This window comes from Pelophylax lessonae (assembly GCF_965119305.1).
Source record: "Pelophylax lessonae genome assembly, chromosome: 6".
Lineage (NCBI taxonomy): Eukaryota > Metazoa > Chordata > Amphibia > Anura > Ranidae > Pelophylax > Pelophylax lessonae.
Window position 1 is genome coordinate 139514865 of NC_138773.1, and position 21981 is coordinate 139536845.

At 46.1% G+C, this 21981-nt stretch overlaps 1 protein-coding gene across 3 annotated transcripts in view; it reads right to left on the bottom strand.

Annotated features, from left to right (window-relative positions):
• The window catches only part of NTAN1 (N-terminal asparagine amidase), a 989828-nt gene extending 969079 nt beyond the window's left edge, over window positions 1–20749 (bottom strand). For all 3 annotated transcript variants that reach the window (XM_082262325.1, XM_082262324.1, XM_082262323.1), the window contains exon 1: window positions 20617–20749. In XM_082262325.1, coding sequence (XP_082118451.1) covers window positions 20617–20697 — 81 coding nt within the window. In that variant the 5' untranslated portion in view covers window positions 20698–20749. The remainder of the gene's footprint in view (window positions 1–20616) is intronic.
• Window positions 20750–21981: the final 1232 nt, after the last annotated feature.

The following is a 21981-nucleotide window of genomic DNA, read 5'->3' on the forward strand; positions in this document are numbered from 1 at the left end:
ATGCAAAGTGATAGTCAGATGCAAAACAACCACACTGCCCAATGGTGAAATCTTTCAACCCAGACATTTTGTAAATTGTAAAACTAGGGGGGTCGTGTATTTGATGCGCTGCGAATGTAAGGCCTTCTATGTCGGGAAGACCAAGCAAGAACTAGGAAAACGCATCAATAAGCATATGCAGAGTCTCAATATTGGAGACCTTTATCTACCACTCGGTAGGCATATGGCAATTACGCACAAATACAGGACCCCCAAGGTAACCTTTTATGCCCTTGAAAGGGTACATATACCGGCCAGGGGGGGTGATTGGAACAAGCAGCTACTCCAGCGGGAAATGCGCTGGATTGCTAAGCTTGCGGCAACCACCCCCCCTGGCCTAAATGAGGCGGAAAGTTATAGGCCTTTTCTAGAGGGATTTTCCTCTGGGAAAACAGACTGAGGGTCCCCATTCTCTATGTCCCCCTTCTCTTGTGAAGTATACTCCACCCTTCATAGAAATCTGGGTAAATTTCTCACTTATATCTCAGATACCTTCTCCTTATTCAAACTAGGACCATCACTACATTGTAAACCCTCCCCCTCTTCCCCCCTCCCCCCATCGTGATTATGTGATAGTATTAAGATACCAAACTTTATGAGACATCATATCTCTGAGTGGGTCACAAAATTATTAACATTATAATATACTAATATATCCCAAATAGGATATACATTTAAATTGTCCAAATTAAACATGTGATGCATTCTGCGATTAACATTTTTCCCTTCTGTCACAGGTTAACTGTGGGTGGATTTACAACTACAGACCCGGTCTGGGTCTTTTCTGTGCAAAAATCCCCTTATTGGGGAACTTTTGCCCCTCTTGCCCCTCTTCTCCTGTGCACCAGGGGTTTTCCCTTTCCCTCCTGTTGAAACCCCCCCCTTCTAGATTCTGCTATCTCTTTTTCTTCCCATTGTGTAGGCCTACCAGCCAACTTGTATCCCTGTCCATGTAATTGACACCAACATGGCTTTTGTATCACCCTTTTTCTCTTTCCCCTCGGGGGGCTCCCCTGCAAATGAGAGCCCGGCACGGGTGAGACATCTCCTATGGGGACCACCAATAGGCCCCTCAAACATCTGGAGAAACGAGCGTTTCCGGGATGTTAACAGTTGGTTGCAATGCTCCATATGTTTCATCCTGAAACCCCTGGTCAATCTTTTCCAGGGGATATACGCATTACCCGTGCCTGGGGCGTTATCTTTTACAGATTTCCCCTTTTCAAAACAAGTGTCCACTAGCAGTCTCCATATACAATATAGATAGGCATTATTTATCCCAATCATAAATTTTATTTCATTTTCAATTAAAAATTAAATTTAATTAAAATTATCCCCCCTCTATGTATCCACCGCATGACTATACCGCTACAACTTTAGGCGGACATACTAGCGGAGTCTATTAGAGAAAAGGGCGGATATTACGTCACCGCCAGTCCAGCGGAATAATCTCCGGGCACTTCAGGCGGAAATGACACACGTCGGAGCCTTTGATCTGGGCGGATGTGATGTCACCGCCAGTCCGAGGAACTTCCGGTGGCAAAAGACGGATATGACGTAACTATTTACAAAGTTCCCGCGGGAATTACCACGAGACTCTGGACATTTGGGTATTTAAGGGGACGCCGAGAGCCAGAACGGAGAGCTATCTCTCCGATGCAACACAGGACGCCTATCGCTCCGATATCCATACATAACAGTGAGTACTCTGGAGGAGACCTATATAACTAAAAACTTTTTTCTTAACTACGATGGCAACTTATTAAAAGAGGGCTTTATCTTATTTTTCTCCTTATGTTACTATCAGGATCCATAGGACGAGTAACTTTAGATCACATCCTATATCTCATAGGATGATATGCCGCTGTCCTCATTGGATACGGTGACGACAGGCTTCAATCTGAACGGTATGATCTTTTCAGGTGGAATATCTATTTATAACTAATAATAAGATATGCAAAATGTATACCTATATAGGCATATTATCCCTGTCCTATACCTTTCAGGCAAGGATTTATATTCCCATTGGGAAGATATAGGTTTCCCCAAAACCCTTGGAAACTGATGGGATACCCCACACCCTCCAATAAATTAGTGAGGTAAGAGCTACTACAATCACATTACTTAATATACTATATACATTATCTTGATTTACCAAAGCTGAAAAGATACATTTTCTTTTCCCCTGATAGGATCCCACTCTAATAAATCGGAGAGATATATACAACGGAAGATAATATTTCTTTGGGAAAAATCAGCTTTCTTTTTTTCCCTTTTTTTTTCCCTATTTTCCCTGGTTTCGTTTTTCTTTTTCCCCTCTTTATATGTCTACATGAAAATCATCATAACAGGTGAATTTACATGAATATTTTCTGTAACAATGTTTATATACATACTTACATTAACCCTGGATCTCTGACAGTTGTAAATATACTCGCTGTTTCAGATACAGAATAAATCTTTATACCTGACTCTAGCTCTCAACGCTTGGGAATTTTACCCCCCCGAAGGGGAACCTTCTTTTGGGCTCTACTGTTTTGCAGGTATGTCTTTTTAACACAAGGGGTCTCTTCATCCTCCCCCCTTTCTTTTTCCCCCCCCTTCCTTCCCTTTTCTTCCTTTTCCCCTCCCCTTTCCTCTTCTCCCCTTTCCCCCTTTTTCCTTTTTCCCTTTCAATCTTTGGGAGTAGGTTTCCTCTCTAGGAGTATCCTGGATTAGCAAGAGGCTTTCCAGGACTTTTTTAGGGCAACATGTGGTCGCAGATGCAAATAATACTTTTTTCATGTACAAAAAACTTTTCATTGTAAAATGCTTATATATATTCTGTTTCTTGGAATTTATATTTAACTATGTATTTCAGGAACATATGCAGACTCCCTGAGGAAGATTTATGTACTAAAACAAACAGTTTGAAACGCGTTGGACTCTGCTATGTACCTACAACTGTATTGTATCATTCATGCTTTTTTTTTTCGAGTCTATGACTTAAACATGTACAGTTTATGATGATTGTCTGTTACAACCACAACTTTACCAAATAAAATTTTATAATTATTACACGTTAAAACTTCTCTTATGAGAGCCTTTACTGTTACCCTTAAAGTCCCACAAACCTAAGGGGGTCTCTTTTTCAAATTGTGCTTATCCTTTCCCTGTCTGATTCTGTTTATATGCTCTCCTACTCGAACATGCAATGCCCTCGTGGTTCTGCCCACGTATTGATATCCGCATTTACATTCGAGCATATAAACTACACCTTTGGTTTCACATGTAATGAAATCCTTCAAAACATGCACTTCCTGTGTGGCTGTAGCTAGAAACTCCTTCCTTCTTTTGATATTACCTTTTGAGGTTTTGCATGCAGCACACCTTCCACAGGCATAGAAACCTTTCATAGATGGAAAGAGCCTATTATCAGATTTAATGGGAGGATCCAGAACCCCTGGTGCCAACCGATCTCTCAGGGTTGGTGCCCTTCGGTAGACAAATTTAGGTTTTGATGGAAGGGTCGGGCCCAATACCCTGTCATGTTGTAAAATGGGCCAATACTTGGCTACGATATTTTCAAACTTCTTGTACTGGACATTATAGTCCAGCACAAAGCAAAATTCATTACTGGAAGACATTTTTTTAGAGGGCATAAGAGTTGTTTCTCGTTCGATCTCACTCACTCTAGACAGTTCCTTCTCTATGTGTTCTGGATCATAACCTTTTTCTAAAAACCTAGAGGCCAGTATTTTAGACTGTGAGCGGAAGTCTTCTTCCTGAGAGCAGTTTCGTTTCATCCTCAGAAACTGCCCTCTGGGTATGTTACATAGCCAAAGATTATGGTGGCAACTTCCTGTCGGTATATAGGAGTTACGATCAGTGGGTTTGAAGTAGATACGGGTTTTTAAACATCCATCATCTTTAAATATCTCCAAATCCAAAAATATGATACTTTCGGTGTTTACATTCCAAGTTAGTTCAATGTTCCTATTATTGGAACTAAGATGGTTCATGAATTGCTGCAGACTGGTCATATCTCCTCTCCAAACTAGGAGGAGGTCGTCGATGAAACGACGGTAACAACTCAGCTGGGGAGGACGGTTTGTGAAGATCCCCTCTTCCTCCCAGTGCGACATAAATAAATTTGCCACACTGGGAGCAAACCGTCCTCCCATAGCAACTCCTTTCACTTGCAGGAAGTATTCTCGGTTGTACCAAAAGTAGTTTTTTAGTAAACAGAAATCCAAACATTCGACAAGGAATTTACGATGTTTAGAAGTCAAATCTGACTTACTTAGGGCCCACTTCACAGAATTCAAAGCATCTTCATGATTTATAATGGTGTAAAGCGACCCCACGTCAGCAGTCACCAGTATGCTATCTGAGATTTCTGTTAGGTCCCCAAGAAGTTGGATTACATGTTTGGTGTCCTTGAGGTATGCGGATGTACCACATACCAAAGGTTGCAGATAATGGTCGATATACTGACCTAGCCTTGCCGTTACAGAATCTATGCCGTTTACGATTGGACGGCCAGGTGGACACGTCTGGTGCTTGTGGATTTTGGGGAGAAAATAAATGATAGGGGTCCTACAAAATAAGGGGTTGAGATACTGAGCTTCCTTAGAGCTCAAAATTCCAGATTTCTCCCCTTTGTTTATCAAAACTCCCAGTTCTTTTTTAAACCTGATCATGGGGTTACCTGATAAGAGAGAGTAGGTGTCCCCATCACTAAGGAGCCTCTGCATCTCTTGGCGGTAGTAAGTCCCACTCATTACTACCAAGGCACCTCCCTTGTCAGCCGGGCGGATCACAAGGTCTTTCCTGCCCTCTAACAGTTTAATGCCCTTTTTGATTTGTTGGGGATCATTCGCTCTCCTTATCCTGAGTGAGTCCAAATCACGACTTACCATATTTTTGAACATCTCAATATTCTTGGTGTCCACATTAGGAGGATTAAACACTGATTTATTCCGTAATTTGGAATGGTGTGAGACTCTGACCTCTCCCTTATCAGGTTGTGGGTTTGCTAAAAAATGTTTGCTACTTAATGTTCTAGCGAATTTTAGAAGGTTAACATAAGTATCAAACTTATTCATATTCTTAGTCGGTGCGAATTTTAGTCCCTTGTCTAAAACTCTGATCTCATCATCAGTAAGAGTAACACCGCTAAGATTGAATATTCCGGTTCCTATCGGGATTTTGGTTTTTTGTACCCAGCAATACACCCCAGGATCCTATGCCCAGGCCCAGTACCAGCACTGCCACCAGCGATACACCCCAGGATCGAATGACCAGGCCCAGCACCAGCGCTGCGGTATCACTCCCAAGCACCAGCGCAGACATTTCAAATCCCTCAACTACCAGCACTGGAATGTCACATTTTCCCCCCCCCCCCCCCCCCCAAGAGCCAGGGCCACTATATACCTCCCAGATGCTCTTGCCAACCCAACATGGCTGCCCTCCAACTCGGGATCAGCAAGTATTTCCTCTTTCACCGCACAGCCAGATGTACCAGGCCAATACCAAGAATTTCTCAGAAATCGATTTGCTTTCTTTATTTTTGCCCAAAACTTTTCTGCAATTTATCATGGACCAAACCAATCTCTATGCCCAGCAGTATATTGTAAACAACCCCCAATCATCCTATGCCTGTCCGTTTGAATTTGGAGGAGTTCACATTTTTTTTTGGGCCTCACTATAAACATGAGGGTTACAAAAAAAAAAAAAAAAAAAAAGGGGAAGGTCATGCCTATTGGTCCACCCACTCCATACACCACATGCATTCTTCCATAATGTCCAGGTCCCGATATGAGATGGTAATGCACTTCCTTCACTTCAGCAACACCCAGTGCCCCTCCCCCAAAATCATCCAAATTATGACATGTAAAATTCGCCCCCTCACATTTTTTTCCCCAAAGATTTGCAGAACTTTATGTCCCTGACCAGAACATGTGTGGATGAGTCTCTGCTACACTTTACAGGCCGGCTAGGAATAAAACAATATATACCTAGCAAAAGGTCCAAATACGGGGTCAAATTCTACAAACTATGTGAAAGAGCCACGGGATATCTGTATGCGTTCCGCATATATGAAGGGTAGATTCCCAGCTCAAGCCCCGAGTGCCCAGCCTACATGGGCACAACCGGAAAAGTTGTATGGGACCTGGCGTACCCACTGCTGAAGAAAGGTTATCATATATACACCTGGATAACTATTATACCAGCCTGCCCCTTTTCAAAAACCTATACCTTGAAAAAAACCCTGGCCTGCAGACCCACCAGAACGAACAGGAAGGGCTTCCCACAATCCTTGGTCAATACAAAAAAAATGCAAAGGGGGAAAAGCAGCTTTGAGAAGCAACAAAGTGCTGGTCTTGAGGTGGAAGGATACTAGAAATGTATATACGATGTCCACCATCCATAATGACACCACGGTTGAGGTTCGAAGAAGACGAGGTCCCATTCAAAATCCAACGTGCATCCAGGATTATAATCTTTACATGGGGGGTTGGATTTTAATGACCAAATGCTTCAGCCCTACTTAGCAACAAGGAAACCCCGCTTCTGGTACAAGAAAGTCACAATATATTTATTTCAATTGGCCATTTATAATGCATGGGTTAGCTACATCAAATCAACGGAAAGCCCCACCCCCTACCTAAAATTAATCGAATTGTCATGTCCCACATCAACAAGGACACCCCCCTCCCAGAAAACCTTCGCTCGGATGCTTTTAGCCGACTTCATGAGCGCCACTTCCCAGACAACGTTTCACCATCTGAAGCAGGCCAAAAGACGCCAAAAAAGAGGTCGTGTATGCACCAAAAGAGGATTTTGTAGAGATACCAGCAACTGTCCCTCCTGGCCTGTGCATTGGAGAATGCTTTCAACGTTATCATACATCCATAAAATACTAGCCCACATTTTAATAACTTCCCCGTTTTCATCTGTGCTGACCATTTTCCATGTTTCCTCATATAACCATTGCCTTTCACATACACTGACCCTGGCCTGTTTTTCCACTATGCCTCTGCCTACTGTTTGGACTGCTTCCCTGTGAACTGCCCTGGCCTGTTTTATCAACTACGCCTCTTCCTACCTTTTGGATTGCTTCCCTGTGAACTGACCCTGGCCTGTTTTAATCGACTAGGCTTCTGCCTACCGCTTGAACTTATCTGTTGCCTTGCTACTGTAGTACACAGGGGTCTCACATATGCGAGGGGATCCAGAATTGTTTTTCCGGATGGAGAGAACACATTTTTTGGTTCTCTCTGGGTTTCATAATTTCCAGATTAGGGTCTGTAGTCTAGAGGCTTCAAAGAGATTTGGGTGGGAGAAGCCTCTACCCAGGTCCCCAGGTCTTAATTGACCGAGGCACTCAGCCTGCTGCTGACTTACTACCATTATGCCAGGGCTTGACAAATTTGCTTGGAATCTAGGATCCAGCTTTTTTTTTTTTTTTTTTTTTTTTTTTACACAACAAAGCATTATTTTCAATGACAAAAATGACCGATCCTAAATTTACACATAAAGACGACTAGAACCAAACATCATAGGCATTTACCTTGTGTAGATAATTAGTATACAGTATTCTTATGTGCTTAAAAAGGACAGTGCAGCAAGGTGCGGGTGATAGGAGAGCCAATGACGAAGAGTAACATATGCCACCGTAGGCCCCTTTAACACAGCCACCTCCGCTCAGCAGATCTCTCTGCTGATCCCTGCTGAGCAGGCAGATCCTGTCCACTCTACGCAGACACAGCCCGTTCTCCTCTATGGGGCAATCGGATGGAAACGGACCGTCTGACCGTTTCCATCCAATCCGATTCACCGTATAGAACCACCATCCGTCTGTTTTTAGCGAACAGAATCGGAACGCGGTGGGTTGCCACTCCATAGAGGAAACTGAAGTGTCTGATCAGGTCCGCCTCAAAAACTGACAGGCGGACCTGATCAGACAGCCTATGTGAAAGGGGCCTTCGTCTGTGTGACTGTGGTATGGCAGGGCAGGGAGAGATGAAAAATAATGGATTTTTTTTTTTTTTTTAAATAATGTAAATAAAAAAAAAAAAACACACACACACACACACACACACACACACACACACACACACACACACACACACACACACACACACTCCTTTACTTGCCTTTTAAGCAAAGGGTGCCAGATGAAGCCTGCAGAAGCTTCCATCTCTTCTCCTCTTGGAAAGGAGATGGGCGGACATAGAGAACAGGCAGGGGAAATAGTCTTGTTAGTGACTGCTTGTCGTACTCCCGGCCACCAAAAGAGGGCGCCAGTTCCCCATTGGAAGAGTCTCACTCAAGAAGGCCGCAAAGCAGGGCCTCAGTTATCGGATGGCGCGGTAGTCCGCGCACTCGCAGGGGGGTGCACAAATGGACAGAACACCTCCTGCACTGCACCCCAGGTCGCTAATTCTAGTCGCCAATGCGACCTGGCGCCCGGGGTTTGTCGAGCCCTGCATTATGCCTCTGCCTGGCGCATGAAACTAGCTGTAGCAAAAGGCATTATATGTTCATGAAGAGCTGGAGAGCGGTACAATTAGTGTCTGCAGGTAACAGTGTACCAGGACCAATATTATGGCTGTGCTGACCATGTCTCTGCCTGGACAATTCCTTTGGACAAATGCTGTGGCTGTGCTGACAATATCCCAGTATTGACTATAGACAATATTCCTGCCTGCTGCCTGGAAAATTACTATTGTAGTCGCTAAGCATGTGTCTGCCTGGACCAATGCTCTCCTCTGTGGACAACTGCACTGGTAATACTTTTTTTTTTTTTTTTTTTACACTTTCCTTAAAAGAATGTATTTTGTAGTGTAATTTTTAGGGATGCACCGAAATTTCGGCCAATAATGGGTTAACATTGCCGAAAATAAATATGGCCGCCGTGGGGAAGGAGGAGGGCGCAGCGCAGGGCAGGTTTTAAAAGTCCCGCCTCTGACCGGCCGTCCGCCTCTTAATGACGTCCCTACTACGATCTGTGCATTATGAATGGACATACCAGGCAGGGGGGCGGGGCGAGCGGCCGCTATAGAGAGAACTAATGTGATCCATCCCTGTCAGCTCAGCACGTCTATGTGTGAATGAGAACAGAACTGAGCTGACACTGGGCGGAGTGGCCGCTATTAGCTGTAACTATGTGAGCGCTTCACTTCCCTGACAGGCATGTATCTCCGCTGACAAGGAAGTGAAGCTCTCACATAGTTACAGCTAATAGCGGCCGCTCCGCCCGCCCCCCCCCCCCCCTCCCGGTGTCAGCTCAGTGCTGTTCTCATTCACACATAGTCGTGCTGAGCTGACAGGGATGGCTCACATTAGTTCTCTCTATAGCGGCCGCTCCCCCCGCCCCATGTCAGGTCAGTTCTGTTCTCATTCACACATAGACGTGCTGAGCTGACAGTGAAGGATCACATTAGTTCTCTCTATAGCGGCCGCTCGCCCCGCCCCCCCGCCTGGTATGTCCATTCATAATGCACAGATCGTAGTAGGGACGTCATTGAGAGGCGGTGCCGCCGGCCAGAGGCGGGACTTTTGAATGCAGGACACCCGAGGAGGGGGGCGCTGAGGCAGCTTACCAATGATATTAGTATTATGCAGCATGAGGGGCTTAATGTATTGTCACTGCAGGTCACTCATCTATTAGTGACCAACCGGTGGCAGGTAATTAACCCTTTTGTGCTGCATTAGTGCAACCAGTATCAATGTTAATTAACACTGGTTGCACAGATATTGGTTGCACTAATGCAGCACAAAGGGGTTAATTACCTGCCACTGGTCGGTCACTAATAGATGAGTGACCAGCAGTGACAATACATTAACCCCTCATGCTTCATAATACAAATACCATTGGTAATTAAATTAACCTCTTGCCAACCCGTCACAGTACATATACTGTGACAGGGTGGCAGCGACAGGTGTACGTCGCTGCCTGTTTTTGGTGTATGCCCCTGTTCTATCCATTTTAAATTTTTTTGGGGGAAAAAGTAATTTTCGGTTTCGGTTTTCGGCCAAGGGCATCCTGCATTTTCGGTCCAAAATTTTCATTTCGGTGTATCCCTAGTAATTTTTGGTATGTACATGCTATGTATTAGAAATATGAGGGCCGTCAAAAATGATAGGTTGTCAGGAAATTATAGAAAGCCTGAAGGTGCTACTTGAGAATGTTGGGCCTCTGTATGTGGCCAGGCTGTGTAAAAAAGTCCCACACGTGGTATCGCCATACTTAAGAGTAGCAGAATGTATTTTGAGGTGCAATTTTTGCCATGTACATGCTATGTGTTAGAAATATTGCATAAATGGACAACTTTGTGCAAAAAAAAAAAAAAAAAAAAAAAAATAGAATTTTTGTAAAATCTTACCGTAAAATTTATTCTCTGAGTCCTCTGACAATTGGGTATCGGCCTTCTCCGCCAGTCAGTAACAGTCTAATCCAGTTATGTAGCAAGCAGTCCATGAAAAAACGTCACCCCCAAAGAGAGGAGCGGGGGCAGCAACTGTCAGAGGACTCAGAGAAAATATTTTATGGTACGATACAAAAATTCTATTTTCTCTTAGTCCTCTGAAAGTCGCCGCCCATTCATACAGTCTTCACGATTGGGACGTCCCAAAGCAGTGTAGATGTGAGGGGTGGGAAGACGCAACCTTAAAATAGGCAACGCAGCACCCAGGTCAGAGAAAAAACTGAACCAAACGGGGTAAGTATAGCTCAACAGGAGCTAACCCAGAAAAAATGAAATAAACCCCATGACTAAGAGACAGAGAAAAATAGCACGTCTCTTTAGACCACTGCCGCACTCAAAACCTTGCGGCCAAAAAGAAGCATCCGAAGATGCCAACACATCAAGTTTGTAAAACTTATAAAAAGGTGTGTACAGACGACCAAGTCGCTGCTTTGCACACCTGAGCCACCGACGCCTGGTGGCGAAAAAACCAAAACGCCCTAACAGCTCTAGTACAGTGCACCTTAACAGGGAAGGGAGGAACCTGACCCTTAATCGAATAGGCCTGCACAATCGTCTGTCTGAGCCATTTGGAAATGGTTGCCGCAGACGCCGCTGTACCCTTCCGAGGTCCCTTTAGGAAAGACAAACAGACTTCCGGAAAGAGTCCATGACGGAAAAGGTAAACCCGTACAACGTCCAAGGAATGCAAAGCAGATTCCTTCGGATGCTTGGGCTTCGCACAAAGCAAAGGCAACACAATATCCTCATTGAGGTGGAAGGCTGAAACCACCTTAGGAAGAAAAGACTGATTTGGTCGCAAGACCACTTTAACCTTATGAACAACCAGATAGTGGGAGCGGCAAGACAGAGCCGCCAACTCAGACACTCTGTGAGCAGATGTGATCGCCACTAGAAAGGTAACCTTCAGTGACAACACAGGCAGAGGGATCTCTCTGATGTTCACAAAAGGAAGTCGTAAAACAGACAGAACCAGATTCCGGTCCCAGGGAGGTAAGGGAGCCCTCCTGGGGGGAGCCAGATGACGCACCCCCTGAATAAAAAAGGTGTGAATCAAGGAATTAGATGCCTAAAGGACGCTGGAAAAGAACAGCCAAAGCCGACAACTGGCCCTTGATCATGGTCAGTGGCAGGCGCTGATCCACCCCAGTCTGCAGGAAAGCCAAAACCCTTGCCACCGAAAAGGAGCGGGGGTGAAGACCTTGTGACTCACACCAGGCAAAATATGCTCTCCAGGTGTGATGATAAAACTTCCCAGAGGAAGCTTTTCTAGCAAGGTAGGAATGGCAGCCGACGGGGTACCCCTGTCTGTCAAGACTTGGCTTTCAACAGCCAAGCCGGCAAAGCCAGCGACTGTAAAGCAGGATGGAAGAACGGTCCTTGAGACAGAAGATAGTTTCTTAGTGGAAGACACCAGGGAGGCTCGTCAACCATCTGCACGATGTCTGCGTACCAAGACCGACGCGGGCAGTCTGGAGCTACCAGAATCAGCCGCATCAATTCCGAGGCTAACCTGCGGAGGAACTTGGACATTTGAATTGGAGGAAGGCATATACCAGCCGAAACCGATGCCACGGCACCACTAACGCGGCCGAGGCATCCGCCAGAGGATCACGAGATCAAGCCATGAACCTTTCCACCTTTTTGCTGAGACGGGATGCGAACAGATCCACGTCCGGAGACCCCAACCAGACACACAGAAGGCAAAAACACCTTTGGGTGTAAGGACCATTCCCCCTGATCCAGGGTCTAGCGACTCAGATAGTCCGCCTGCCATTTTTCCACACCTGGAATGTGGACGGCCGAAATTGCTGGAACATGCGATTCGGTCCAAGACAGAATCTCTGCCACTTACCTGGCAGCCCGGGCACTCCTGGTGCCCCCCTGATTTCATGTACGCCACCGCTGTGGCGTTGTCCGTCTGCACTCGCACAGGGTAGCCCTGAAGCCGAGCCGACCAACGGAACAAACAGAGCTTGATTGCTCAGAGCTCCAGGACATCGGTAGGGAGGACTCCTCCCCCTGACCACGACCCCTGGGCACAAATCATGCCCAGAACTCCACCCCAGCCTGACAGTCTGGCATCCGTGGTGAGCACTGTGCACAGTAACAGCCAGAAGGACTTGCCTTGTGTCAGAATCGGTGACTGGAGCCACCACAAAAGATCCAATCTCACCTGGTGGCTTAAAGAAATCCTCCTGTCCAAAGAGGAGGATGCCTGTCCCACCTGGCAAGAATCTCTGCTTGCAGTTTTATCGTATGAAACTGCGCAAAAGGGACCGGCTCTAAGGCCGATACCATCAGACCCAGGGACCGCATGACCAAAGCGAGGAGAGATTGTTGTCCCTGGAGGGACCTGATCTCGTTCTGCAGAGTCTGGAGTTTGTCCCCTGGAAGGAAGACCTTCGCCTGAGCGGAGTCCAAGATCATCCCCAGGTAGGGGAGATGAACCGAAGGGGACAGAGCCGACTTCTGAAAATTGATGGTCCACCCAAATGCCTGGAGCGTCTGAACCGTGACTGACAGATCGCCCAACAGAGTGGCATTCGAGCTCGACCTTAACAGGAGATCATCCAGATAACCGCAGATCGCAATCTCCTGCACTCGTAGCAGAGCCAACACAGGAGCCAAAACCTTGAACATCCTTGGAGCCGAAGCGAGACCGAAGTGCAACGCCACAAACTGGTAATGCTCTTCTGCGATTGCGAAGCAGAGATACCGCTGATGACCCTCGTAAATAGGGGATGTGCAGATACGCATCTTTCAGGTCGATGGAGGCCATGAATTCCCCTGGACTCAGATACCAGTAACACCACCGATCGGATGGATTCCATCCGAAACTTCTGTACCCGCACGAAGCGGTTCAGTAACTTTAGGTCCAAAATCAGACACACCTTGCCCTCTTTTCTGGGCACCGTGAACAGATTGGAGTAAAACCCCTGAACCCTGTCCCGTGGAGGGACAGGCACGATGACCCCTTGGGGGGGAGAAGATCTTGAACCGTCCGTTGTAGATCCCGAAAACGATCGGGAGTCAGATGGAGATTTGATGGAAAGAATCTGTCTGCGGGGCGAGATCTGAACTCGATCTTGTACCCTGAACGAATAAGTTCATGAACCCACCTGTCCTAAATCTTGGACAACCAGGGCTCAGGAAAACGCAGATGTCCCCCCACCCCCAGTATGGGTGAGAGCGTCCCTTCAGGAAGGGGTGTCCAGTGCCCCAAAGGCACGAAAGGACCCCCGGTTAGTCTTAAAGGAGGGACCCCGCCTAGCGCAGGGAGATTTACCCTTTGAAACTTGAGGCAAGAGGGTACTCTTACCCCTCGTAAGCCCCTTGATCAGCTCATCCAGAGTGTCACCAAAAAGACGATCCCCCGCATAAGGGATATCAGACACTGTCTACTTAGAAGCGTGGTCGGCAGACCAGCTTTTCAGCTAAATAAATTAGGCGGATTGAAAACCCGACCGCAAATAAGATGTGCGGCCAAAGGAGCCTCGTCCAAAGCCACCTCACACAGGTACATCACAGCCTGTGCCATTTTATCCTACATGTCCAGCGCAGCAGCAGAAACCGACTCTGCTACCAGAGTGCGCCTAAGCACCTTGGCCCATTCTGCGATAGTCTGAGAGACCATCACTGAGGCGAACACCGGTTTTAGCAGGGAACCAGCCACCATATACATGTGGCAGGAAAGCGTTTCCACCTGTCTATCCGCCGAGTCCTTAAACACCGGGGAGTCTTCCACGGGCATCAAGGTGGATTTATTCAGTCTGGAAACAGTGTGGTCCACTTTAGGAAGCACAGTCCAGCGAGAATCAACCGAATCCGCAAAAGCATAACAGTACCTAAATCTCTTAGGTACCACTAGCGTATGCTTAATGCGACGCCATTGGTCATTTACCGTTTCCTGAAACTCCTCGGGACAAGGAAAAACCTGACCCAACTTCAGGGACTTGCGGGTCCCGAAGGAAACCTGCTTACCTGCAATGGAGGGCTCATCATCAAGATTTAAAGTCTCCTTAACGGAGCTAATAAGTGCTATCCCAGAGGAAGAATCCTCCTCCTCCACATACGACAGAGGACGGGGACCCCTCAGGGGGGACGTCGTCCGTGGCAACCAATTCAGGCTCCGAGTCAGAAGACTGAGAGGGCATAGGCCGTTTCTTTGTAACTCGTTCAGACATCAGCAGATCAACTTTTGACGCTTAAGTCGCAAGTGCAGCAGATAAAGAGGCTAAGGAAGTATAATCAGAAGTACCTGAACCACCAACTAGGTCTGTGGGGAATTTGCTATCCTGGGACTCCATATTAGCAAAGTGCAAAAATAATGACACTGGCCCTTTAAACCGGCGGTTCCCGTGGACCCCTATCGCAAACTGCACTACAGGTGGAGACCCTTCCCTTAACTAAAGCCACACTGAAAAAAAGAGTGCTAGTAGGAATATAGCCATAAAAATATCCCCCTACAGTGTCCCTATACTTGCCATGCTGCAGAGAAGGCTGATGTGAAAGGAGGAAGTGACCTCACGCCCCTAGAGGCAAAAGCCAGCCATGAGCCACAAAAAAAATGGTGCCTGATAGAAGTCAATGGAAGAAAAGCACTTAGAAAATGGCCACTGCCCAGAACAGGACATCCGCCCACACTAAACATGGCGCCCGATCGGCACTGACAATGATGATGGAGCGCCCCCGCAGGGGCAGGGAAGGTAAGACGCCACAGGGGGCCATCCCACGGTTATGAGGGGGATATTACAGCAAAATTTAGATGTATCGCCATCCTTAGAGTGGGCCCACTCAATACCCCCTAAAAAACCTGTTCCCAGGGACAGAGGGGTAATAGTACTCACCATCTAGCGAATGTGGGCACCGCTCAGACACAGAAGACCCCCCACCCTGGGTTGGGGTGCCCTTAGCCAGGAAGGATGCTAGCAATACCCGGGCCTTCCGAAGGCGAGACATCCCAGCGAAGATAGGAAAACTTTGCAGGCTCGTCCCCGCTTCCAGGGGCATTGTGAGGCATGGGCGTACCAAAAGCCTGCAACTCCATAAGGTTCTACATTAACCAGTGCGAGGCCCAGTTCTGCTGATGCTTGTAGTCCTGCATTCTGACTAACTAGCGTAGGTGAGAAAAATAAAAAGCTATTTTAAAAGAAAAATCACTTTTCAGAAAGAAAAAACTGAGACACTCAGTCCCAGCAGGGAAAACCTAGCCTACTCCCGACGCTAGGCAGCAAAGAACTGGATTAGAGTGTTACTGGCTGGAGGATATTGGCCAGAGGGACGCCCCCCTGTGGGTGTGTCTATATGTTAATGTTTGTTGTATTAACAAAATTACTGCCTAGCTTGCTCCTGCGGAGAAGGCCAATGCCCAATCGTGAAGACTGTATGAATGGGCGGCGACTGTCAGAGGACGTAAGAGAAAATGCGTTTTCATTTTCTGTCCACATTTTCCAAAAACTTTTGGAAACCATGACATGTTCACAAGACTCATTTTGCCTCAAAGATTATACGTTGGGGTGTTTGCTTTCCAAAATGGGATCATTTTATGGGGGTTTCCATTGTCCTGGTGCTTCAGGGCCTTTAAAAATGCGATAGGTTGTCAGGAAATTATGTGTGTAATTTATGCTCTTGAATGCCTGACGGTGCTACTTGGATGTTGGGCCTCTGTACGTGGCCAGGCTGTGAAAGTCTCACATGTGGTATCGCCATACTCAGGAGGAGTAGTAGAATGTGTTTGGCATGTAGCTGCAAGTATACATATGCTATATGAGAGAAATAACCTGTTAATGCGACAAAAAAAAAAAAAAAAAAAAAACACTCACCATGCCTCTTATTAAATACCTTGAAATGTCTACTTTCCAAAAAGGGGTCATTTTAGTACATCAGGTGTGATCAATTTTCAATGATTAGCACCATAGCTTGTGGACTCTAAAGCCTCGTACACACGCAACGATTGTTGGCCGTGAATTTTCGGCCAACGTCCGATCGGCCGATTGTCGGCTTGTTAGTATGATGCTTCCGACAACCGACTGCGACTTTTCGGCCGAACAAAATCTGGTGTGCATGCTATAAAATTTGTTGGCCGTCAACAGAACGGCCGATTGTTCGTCAGTCAGTACAGATTTCGGCAGACAAAAATCAGATGAGCAAGACTGGGCATGCTCAGAGAAGAAAAAAAACACACGGAAAGTTAACCAGCACATGACATCACTTCTGAAGTTGGTTGTTGTTGGCCGAAAAAATGTGTGTGCAGTCTAGAGCACATTTCAACCAACACAACAACACTGGACAAAAGACGGCTGATCGGTCGGCCAACAATCGTTGCGTGTGTACGAGGCATAAGGCCCCTTTCACACAAGTGGACCGTTCAGATCTGCCTGTCTGTTTTTCAGGCAGATCTGAACGGATGCCCCATGCATCTCTTTGGGGCATCGGATGTCAGCAGGGACATGTCCGCTGACATCCGATCCGTCAAATCTGGACGGATGGAAACCCTATTTTCCATCCGTCCAGCAGATCAGATGAGAACGGACAGACGGTCCGTTCCCATCGGATTTCCCCATAGAGAACAGCGGGGACCTGACATCTCTGCCTCCGCACACAGCCTGCTCAGCGGGGGATCGGCGGATCAATCCCCCACTGAGAAAAAACTGAGTCCGACGACAGTCTCCCCTGTGTGAAAGGGGCCTAACTTTCACAAAGACCAAATATACACTCATTTGGATTATTTTTACCAAAGAGAAGTAGCAGTATAAAATTTTGGCCAAAATTTGTGAAGAAAAATTACTAATTTGCTACATTTTATGACAGAAACAAAGAAAATGCGTTTTTTCACAATATTTTCAGTCTTTTTTTTTTTATTTATAGCACAAAAAAATAAAAAACCCAGTAGTGAATAAATATCACCAAAAGAAAGCTATATTTGTGTGAAAAAAAAAAAGACAACTGTTTTATGGGTACAGTGTTGCATGACTGAGTAATTGTCATTCAAAGTGTGACTGCAAGCTGAAAATCGGTCTGGGCAGGAAGGGGGTAAATGTGCACTGTATTGAAGTGGTTAAAGGCAGGGTGGTTTAGAAGAAGTAAAAAATAAATTCTGTTCATGAGAGAAGCTATTGAGCATAAAAACAACCCGTCATGTCTAAATGAGCTTGAGAATTTTTTCTGTTCAATAGTCAGAATAAAACAATATTCTGGCCAATGAAATTAAAATAGTTGTAAAAGTAAAAAGATTTTTACCTTAATACATTCTCAGCATTACAGCAGCGCCCCGACCCATTTTAAAGTTGTTCTAAAATAGGCCAGCGCCTTAACCCTATTGAGGCCATCTTACACCCTCGGGACGCCCCTCTCCACTCTACATCGCAGTTTTACAAAGCTCTTCTATCACTGCAAAGTCCACCCTACCCGGACTTTATCCACCAGTGGGAACGGGACCTTGACTCTCAGGTATCTGATGGTAGAAAGGACAAGGTACTCGCCTTAGCACATATTTCTTCTATTTCGACCAGGATGGCTGAGTCCAACTATAAGCTGCTCTCCAGGTGGTATTACACTCCACGGAAATTGCATCTTATTTCTCCGGCCATCTCCCCATTATGTTGGAGGAGCTGCGGAGAAGCCGCCTTACATGCGCACATCTGGTGGCATTGTCCTGTGATTCAGCCATTCTGGTCAGAAATTCTACAGATTATCCAGGATATTACGGAAGAAAAGATCCCTGCTGACCCTTGGGTGGTCTTGTTGCATGGTACTACCTTGCCTCTTTCCAAATATAAACGTTCAGTCATACCCCATATGCTTAACGCTGCGAAGGCTTTGATACCTGTCCACTGGGGCACTCCTACCATTCCCACAGTGCGGCATTGGTTACTAAAAGTAGATGCGACTTGTCAGCTGGAAGAACTCACTTTTATTGCCCAAGACAAACTGGACCGCTTCCAATCTACCTGGTACTCATGGTCCACCTTTAAAACCTCCCCGGTTTATATCTCTTTAATCACAAATGGCACCTCCAATACCGCCCCACCCGATTAATGTGTATAGGCTTAAACTTTAGTAGCTCGTGGTCTACCTACCCTCTTCCTTCCCCTTCCTCCCCACTCCCCCACCCTTCTCATCTCCTCTTTTTCTCTTTCTTCTGCTTTTCCTCCGACATGGTTTACGCCTCTCTGCTCATATTGTTTATGATCTGATTGCTCATCTCTAATTAGAGCTGTGCAGGATATGATGTATGCATTTGTGTTCTGTAGTACTTGCTGGCACTGCATGGCATACGTTGGTCATTTGTACTTCTATTGTTATGACTTTGTAGTTTCCCCGCACTTTGCTGTGTCGGATTGTGTTGTTTATGTTCTGTCTAACCATTTTCAATAAAAACAAATTAAACAAAAAATAAAATAGGCCAGCGCTCCGCTTTAACGCCTCTGGCGTTGCTGATTCCACTGGAATTACGTTTTTATTTTAAAGCAGATTACCTTTTAAGGAGCATAAATATGCCCATTTCCAATGTACTTTGCTGTGGCGAGGTACATAATTTCCTGCCACCCATTGGGTCCTGGGATATTAGTGTCATCAATCCCAGGAGTTGATGGGCATCCTTCATTGGCAGAACAATGGGGCAGGAACTTCCTCAGACGCTGCCAGGCAACCTGCAATACACTGAACGCGCAGCACTTTGTTCATAATGCATGCTGGGTGCCCAGCAGCACCATTGCCCGGAAGAAGCTTTGAGAGGGTTTCAGATGCCCACACTAAGGATGGAAGCTTACATTTTCATTTGCAGCATATGCAGATTTAGATTGCATAAACTGCGACTATCACAGGAGTAATAAAAAAAAAAAAAAAAAAAGGCTGGAGCTCCGCTCCAAAAGGTAAAATCCCTTTTAATGGTAGCACAGCACCCCTTAATACTCCCCTAAACCCAATCTAGATCCAACATTGTGCACATCAGCAGCAGCTCTTCTCCCCGGCCCCTGCTCTCAGATGCTTGGCTGTCAATCAAAACCTGACAGAGAACGGGGCCAAGTGACTAAATAGACACAAGCAGCCCGGCTCAGGATCAAGCATGCTCAAGTGCCCCCCATAGGAAGCAGCTTCTTTTGGATGCACTTGGCAGGGGGAAGCAGCCAGGTGTGTCGGCGGGGGACCCCCAGAAGAGGAGGATCAGCAGGTAAGTATAACATGTTTATTATTTAAAAAAAAAAAAAAAAAACCTGTACATTAACTTTAATAAAACACCCAGCTCTTGACGTGCCAAACGTGCTTGAAAAAACACGGCTTAGGAGCATTTTTGCAGCTCCTTTTCTCCTTTTGTGCATGGGGCCTTAGAAGAACAGACCTGGAAGCTGTGCCCCCAAAACAGGCAGGAAGAAGGATAGGTACTGCATGTGCGCTACCAGCACTTTCCCCACTACCGTTTTATCATTCCTTGTTCTACACTGTATGAAGGCAGCCATTTTGGTAGGGTTTATGCTTTCCCATGTCAGAGCCTTCAACAAATAGGGCAGCACAGTGGCTGATAGGTGACTGGCTCAATGTGCTCTAGATGGCTGCCCCCACACCAAGCACTTTAAGTCCCCATGGAGAACAGCACTATGACAATGCAAATTAAAAATGACACCTAAAATTAAGAAATCATAGCAACATCACCAGATCTCTTTGAACTAGAAGTCAGAGGAAGCAATGCCTTCGATTTAGACTGCAGGTATACAGCTATAAGGCTTGAGGTAAATAAGTGCCTAGGCACACTCACATCCCATTCAAGGTACTGCTTTGGCAAATGTAACAATTTAAAATGTTCCCAATCCTACCAAACATCTTCACTTTTCGAGTTCAAGTCCACTTTCACTGACCTGTATCCAATTTCAGTAATTGTTATAGTTTTACCTACAATCCTAAATTTACAACCAAAAAGCTTTAAATCACAAAGCTTATCCACAGGAAGCGTGCAAAAAATTAACTTGATCTTAGGCATTTATGATAACAAAAAAAAGAAGGATCAGTTATGCGCAGCCGAGGTCCACACAGCATGTCTGCAATTGACACCTGGTAACGTTCACCTTCAAAATGCCTAAGTACGATCAAATCAGCCACTTACCTTAATCTGACCATGAACCTTTATAATCCGGGCAATGGGCTGGGTAACATCAAGCCTTTGACTTCCAATTAGCACAGGCATGCCTGCAAACTCTGAACGTCTGGCATTAAACTTCCTCTACAGGCTATGACGACTAGGCGCAAGGCACGCTGGGAGTTTCAGTTTTCTAGTCTAGCCGCTAAATGACGGAGAGACAGACCGCAGAACTACAACTCCCGAACTGCCACTAACTTCGATTTACCAGCTGCAAGCCCTTCATAAATCAAGTAATTCCTGTGTAGTTAGCAGAGGATTTCTGCGAACATAAGAATATGCAAGGTTTTGAATGTAACAAACAATGCAAAACCAGTTTTAAATTCAGGCATACCTCCCAACTGTCCCTGGTTTGGAGAGACTGTCGCTCTCTTTGAACAAAATCCCTCTTTCCTCCTCAGTTGTCCCTCTGTTTGGACAGATGTGTAGGCACACATATTAAATGCAATTCTTAAAGTGGAAGTTCAGGCAAACACAAAGGCCCCTATCACACAGGGCGGACTCTAGGGTCCTTTCACACGGCCGCTCTGTGTGTCCACAAATCACCCCATCCGTTTGCGGACACAATCTAACTGAATGGCATTGCGGATGTCAGCGGAATACCATCCGCTGACATCCGATTTTCCTCCTTTCAGTTCTGTTCCGTTTTTTCGAATGGAACAGAACCCTATTTTTTCATCCGTGTAAAAAACGGAAAGTAAGGAAAATCGGATGTCAGCGGTATCATCCGCTGACATCCGCAGTGCCATATACTTACATTATGTCCACATATCAGCCGCAAACGGATGGGATGATATGCGGGCACACGGAGCGGATGACAGAAATGTCATCCGCTCCGTGGAAAAAAAAAAAAAAAGTCCCGCAGCGGACCTTTCACACGGAGCGGCCGTGTGAAAGAAGCCTAAAGCGCATTTGCCTGCTCAGCAGGGAATCTCTCTAGTGATCCCAGCTGAGCAGGCAAATGACAGGTCTGTGTCAACTCCGCTATGCAGAGTGGACACGGACACAGCCCCTCTGTTCTCTATAGGGGTGGTCAAACGTAAACGTACCACCTGTGCGTCTCTATCCGATCCAACAGACTGATGGGGAATTGATCCTCAATCAGTTTGTTTTTTGGCGGACAGGATCGGATCAGATGCCACCGCTCCATAGAGAACAATGGATGGTCCAATCAGGTCCGCCTGAAAAACTGACCGGCGAACCTGATCGGATCGCCCGTGTAAACCCAGCCTAAGGGCCCGTTTACACGTATGCATTTTTGCTGCGCTAGAAGGCACATATCCAGCGTGACAAAAGGGCATCAAAATTATACCTCTTTAAATCCTGTTACTT